At 38.3% G+C, this 5,148-nt stretch overlaps 1 protein-coding gene across 1 annotated transcript; it reads right to left on the bottom strand.

The window, feature by feature from the left end:
* Nucleotides 1-946: 946 nt before the first annotated feature.
* On the bottom strand, nt 947-2,728 carry LOC109215172. The gene is made up of 3 exons (XM_019379187.1): nt 2,209-2,728; nt 1,539-2,140; nt 947-1,462 (listed from the first exon to the last, which is right to left on the bottom strand). Exons 1-3 carry the CDS (start codon nt 2,726-2,728, stop codon nt 947-949), a joined length of 1,638 nt encoding a protein of 545 aa, XP_019234732.1.
* Nucleotides 2,729-5,148: the final 2,420 nt, after the last annotated feature.

Raw genomic sequence — 5,148 nt, 5'->3', positions numbered from 1 at the left:
CAGTTCTGCAGTCTATCCATCACTTTTGTAATAAGATCCTGATAATAATCCATCTTCCTTCTCAAATAAAAAATTGGACAACCCAAATATGTAAAAGGAAATTCCTGTTTTGGTATACCAGTAATCCTTTGGACTTTTTCCACCACCTGCTCACTAGCTGAATCATGCATATAAATAGCAGACTTACCTTTGTTTATGAGTTGACCTGAAGCTGCTTCATATGCTGACAGAACTCCCATGATCAGCTGTAGTGATGTCTCATCTGATGAGGAGAAGATGATAGTATCATCAGCATAAGCTAGATGATTTATCTTTGGACTCCATTTAGGCATGCCAAATCCACAAAAGTGCAGGTTTCTATGTAAATCATTTTGTCCTCTCGACAGTGCTTCTGCTGCAAGTATAAACAAGGTTGGTGACGAAGGATCACCTTGTTTAACACCTCTTGTTGACCTAAAGAAGCCATAAGGCTGGCCATTGATCAAAATTGAATACCAGTTGTTGGAGACAATCCCAAATATCAATCCTATAAACCTTTCACTAAATCCCATTTTCCTCAGCACCTTTGTCAGAAACAACCAAGATAGTCGATCATATGCTTTCATCATGTCTAATTTTATAACCACATTAGGTCCTGCTTTGGTTCTTAGTCTGATATCAGTGATTATTTCTTGAGTGAGTAGGATATTCTCCACTATACTCCTACCTTTTACAAAGCCAGATTGTTCATCAGAAATCAAACCTGGCAGCGTTCCTACCAATCTTTCATGAATGACTCTTGAGAAGACTTTGTTGATGAAATTGCTGAGACTAATAGGTCTCATGTCAGAATAAGTTCTAACTTCCTTCTTTTTTGGTAACAAAACCAGATTTGTGTGAGTTATGAACCTAGGCAGCTCATGACCATTAAAGAAAGCTTTCACCATGTCTACTATGTCCTCCCCAATTATGTCCCAACAAGTATGGAAAAACATCCTGTGAAACCATCTGGACCACCTGCACTTTCACCATTCAGCCCCATTACTGCAGTTTTGATCTCTTCTGTTGTAGGTTGTTGAGTTAGTCGAATGTTCTGACTATTTTCCACCATTGCAGGAATGTGTTCCAAAATTCTAAAATTAGTAGGAACTGTATCCTCATGGAACTGTTTTTGATAAAAACTTACTGCTTCTTCAGCCAGCTCATTACTATCTTCTATCCAGTTGCTCTCATTGTTTTGAATTCTTTTAAGCTGTAACCTTTTCCTCCTTCCATTTACTTGAGCATGAAAGAATTTGGTATTTCTGTCTCCATCTTGAAACAAGGTCATACCAGCCTTTTGTTTCCAAAATTCCTCTTCTAATGCCAAATATCTGATTAGTTCTCCTTGAACTTTCTGCAACCTTTCTCTATTTTGAACTGAAGGATTCCTCTCAAATTCAGTCTCATGTACCAATACTACCTCTTCCAAGCTTGCTATTTTCTGAAAAACATCACCATAAGTAGATCTGCTCCATAGTGATAGTGCCTTCTTTACTTTCTTCAACTTATGATTGAACATGATGAATGGATCTCCCACAGTCAAGCTTCCAGTTCTCCTTCACTACATCTTGAAAGGAAGGATGCTTTGTCCAAAAATTCAAAAATCTGAAAGCCTTCTTCACAGGTATTTCATCAGCTGAACCTTTCAACAACATAGGACTATGATCAGATCCTGTTTTAGATAAGTGGCTAACTTCAATAGTAGGCAACATTTGTTGGAACTCTGCATTAGCCAGACATTTGTCCAGTCTTTTAAAGATGCAATCATCCTCAGCTCTCCCATTCCACCAGGTAAAAATACTACCTTTGAACCCCAAATCTGTGAGATTACATGTATTTACACAATGCCTAAAGTCATTTACTTCATTCATTGACACTGGCAAACCACCAAACTTCTCCTCCTCATCCCATATTACATTAAAATCCCCAGCTACAAGCCAAGGCATGGTCATATCTCTTGCAAGATAATACATACTGTCCCATAGTTCAATTCTCTCTATATTGTCACACTTAGCATATACAAATGTGACAATAAAGGAGATCTGAGAGTCCATATTTGTTAGCTTCAAAGTCATCTGCTGCTCCACATTAATCATTACTTCTACTCCATGATCCTCATCTACAAAAACCCAAATCTTGTTTGATACATTTGAGAAGGCCTGCAGCATTCCAATTTTCCTTCTGTACCTTTCAAGTTTTCTGACATCTTGCATTTTTCTCCACTGGCACCATCTGGTAATTCCCCTTCTTCTAAATCCTCTTCTACCTGTTGAGTCCACATTTTCCTTCCTTCTACTTGTACCCTCTCATTGCCATTTGTCACCTTTAGAGCTGCATCTATCTCAGTAGCTTGAGAAGGAATTTCCTGGCAAGATTGATTTGTTTCAACAATCTTTTCATTGAATGTTCTATTAACCCATGCTGCTGTAGTTTCCTTCTGAGCACCCTCCAGGTCTGCATTCTCCTTCACATTATGAACTTTTCCTTTCCTTGCAGTACTCCCCACTCCTGTAGACTTAGGAGTAAATACAGCTGCTGAAGGATTTAATTTCTTGGTCGTATTAGCATTGGTTGGACTTTTTGCAGGATTACTATCTTCCACCCGAATCAGTTGATTATTGTCTTGATCCTCATCATCCTGTCCTTCTAGAGCTGCAAACATATTAGTTGTTTGGATTTGTTGATTATTGGTTGAAACCTCTGGCATTACCTCCTCCCTTGTCCCATTTTTGAGTTGTTGATCATTAGCACTAACTGGAACAATTTCTTTTCCTGCTGCACCATTACTTTGTTAAGTATCATTAGAGACTTGAGATTGCTGCACCTTCTTGGCTTCAACTATAACCATTTCCTTGCCAGCTTGTCCTTGTACATCAGTCTGTTTAATCCCATTCCTTAGACAATTATCCTTCACCTCCTTCCATTGCTCACCAACTGGATTTCCTACTACCTTGCCACTAGAAAGAATCATCAATGGTTGATTATTTTGTTCCTTGGTAGGTACTGTAGCTTGCTTACCTTGATCATATGGGGATAATTCTGGATGCAGTCTCCAACATTCAAAACCATCATGACCTTGTAACTTACATTCCTTACAATATTTAGGCATCATATCATATTTTATGGCCACCCATTCAGTCCTCACCTTTCCATATGCCTCATTTAAAGTATCCATCCTTACTTTCTTAGGATGATCAGCTAAGAGATCAACAAGAACTTTGACCCTAGAACAACTAGGTCTAGTCTTGTTAATTGTAGCCATGTCCAAGTGTAGTGGTTTCCCAACTGCAGAAGCAAGTGAAAACAAACATTCTTTCACAAAGTAAGTAGGAAGCAGACCTGGGAAGGAGATCCAAGCCATTGCCATAGGTGTTTCTTCTCCTGCTTTAAATTTGACATCATAAATCAAAGGTCGAATCTGATATTCATGGCCATTCTTATCCTTAACATATTGAGCTCCCTTCAACGTAAAATCTACAAAATCTTGCCATAATGTCATACGAATTAAAACATGTCGATCTCTCAAATATCCAATGCTACATTCTCCTTTTATTCCACATTGAGATGGGACAATACGACGAATTTCTTGCAAATCTGGCAATCCATATGCAAATTTTCCAACCACTGCATATTGCAATCCCTCTATAATATTCATACGTTCTACTTCTGCCTCAGTAAAACATACAGTAGGTTGTCCTTGGAAAACAGTTGCTCGTCTAAGTGCAATTGGTTCTACAGCTGTAGCATGATCGTGCATGGCATTGCTGGACGTAGGTTTCACTCCTTTTGCATAATCCATGCCTTTTGCAGTGTTGTTTGGATTCGTAACTGGTTGGGTAATGTTAGGGGGAGGTTGGGGAGGCAGCCCAGCCACTGCTGGTGGCTGGCTGCCGGCCGGCGAGGCCATGTCAGCAAAAACGCGAGCTTTCTTTCTCTAGAATAAGAAAATCGGGGTTTAGGGTTTAGGGGTTTTTTTTTTTTTTAGCAAATCCTGTAGCTTTTTCTAGGGGTCTATTCTTGGGTCTTTTTTTTTTTTTTTTGCTAATCTCCCCCTTAGGGTCTCTAGGTTAGCTTCTTTTTGATGGGTTTAGGGTTTTAGGGTTATATTTAGGTTATGGGGTATGGGCCTAGTAATTATGGGCTAGGTCCGAAAATTAAGCTTAATAAAAAATAGGTTGTTTGATCCCAAATTTTATTCTTTCTCTGTGAACAAGACTAAAAATACGGCCTCATTTACCATTTAATCCTACTTAAGTAAAATAACTATTAAGATAAGACTACTAGTTAAAACAAACCTATTTTTTTAGTATTTTCAAATATCATATTAAAATAAAAATAAGGTACTATTTTTTGTATATTTTTTAATTAAATTTATGAAAGATACATAAACTAAAATATTTTTTGTAATTTTTATTTTTTCGTGACGAAATAAAGTAAAAGAGTCAAAATTAACTGAAATAACTATATTAAACCTAAACTAAGCATTTAAATGCTAAAATATGCAAAATCTTGGGGAGGGTCAAAATCACATGTCTACAGTGGGGTTACTTCCTTGGGTGCTGGAGTGCTAATGGGGAACAGGTCGTTCGGATCGTTCAATCACTCTAATTGAGATTTGAGCAGAGTGGATGACTCTCGAGAATGGATCTAATGAATTCAAGATTTATACGTGGCAATTGAGAACGTTGCGGGTTCGTATATGGCTAAAAGCTGAGAGTTACATTGGATGGTGTCGAGACTCGCAGTATTTCTGCATCATTGTGGATTCTACATTTTAGTATCAGGAAGGTAAGATGAACAACTTGAAAAACACAGAAGGTATCTTCAGAGTGGATATCTCGGTTGTGGTACTTTTGTGGTGCTTAAGAGAGCATTCAACGGCTTATGAGCCATAGGGCGGTGTGGTTTTATGTTAGGGTCTCGTGTGGTGAGTCTGGGTTGAGGATTGTGGTATTATGGCAAGGGAAGTATCAATTTGAAGGTAATTCAGAAGGAACTCGGATAAATAGGATAGCTTAGTAGTAGGTTTGATCGGCATGGTAATGGATATGATTTGTTCTTTGGGTGCTTATGAGGTAATGAGTTTCTACAGGTGTTTCGTGGCAATGCTCTTGGGCTTTGGTGACC

The sequence above is a fragment of the Nicotiana attenuata genome, unplaced genomic scaffold (assembly GCF_001879085.1).
Source record: "Nicotiana attenuata strain UT unplaced genomic scaffold, NIATTr2, whole genome shotgun sequence".
NCBI classification, from domain to species: Eukaryota; Viridiplantae; Streptophyta; class Magnoliopsida; order Solanales; family Solanaceae; genus Nicotiana; species Nicotiana attenuata.
Note: the sequence above shows the minus strand (reverse complement) of the source record. Positions and strands in the feature narration are given on the sequence as shown.

Bases quoted from the DNA above. Each gene is read 5' to 3' on its own strand.
- LOC109215172 (XM_019379187.1), bottom strand. From the start codon at position 2,728: ATGCCAGAGGTTTCAACCAATAATCAACAAATCCAAACAACTAATATG. The intron at 2,141-2,208 runs GTACAGAAGGAA...GGGTTTTTGTAG, and splicing joins GATGTCAGAAAACTTGAAAG to ATGAGGATCATGGAGTAGAA. The intron at 1,463-1,538 runs GTTCAATCATAA...GATGTTTTTCAG, and splicing joins GTGGGAGATCCATTCATCAT to AAAATAGCAAGCTTGGAAGA.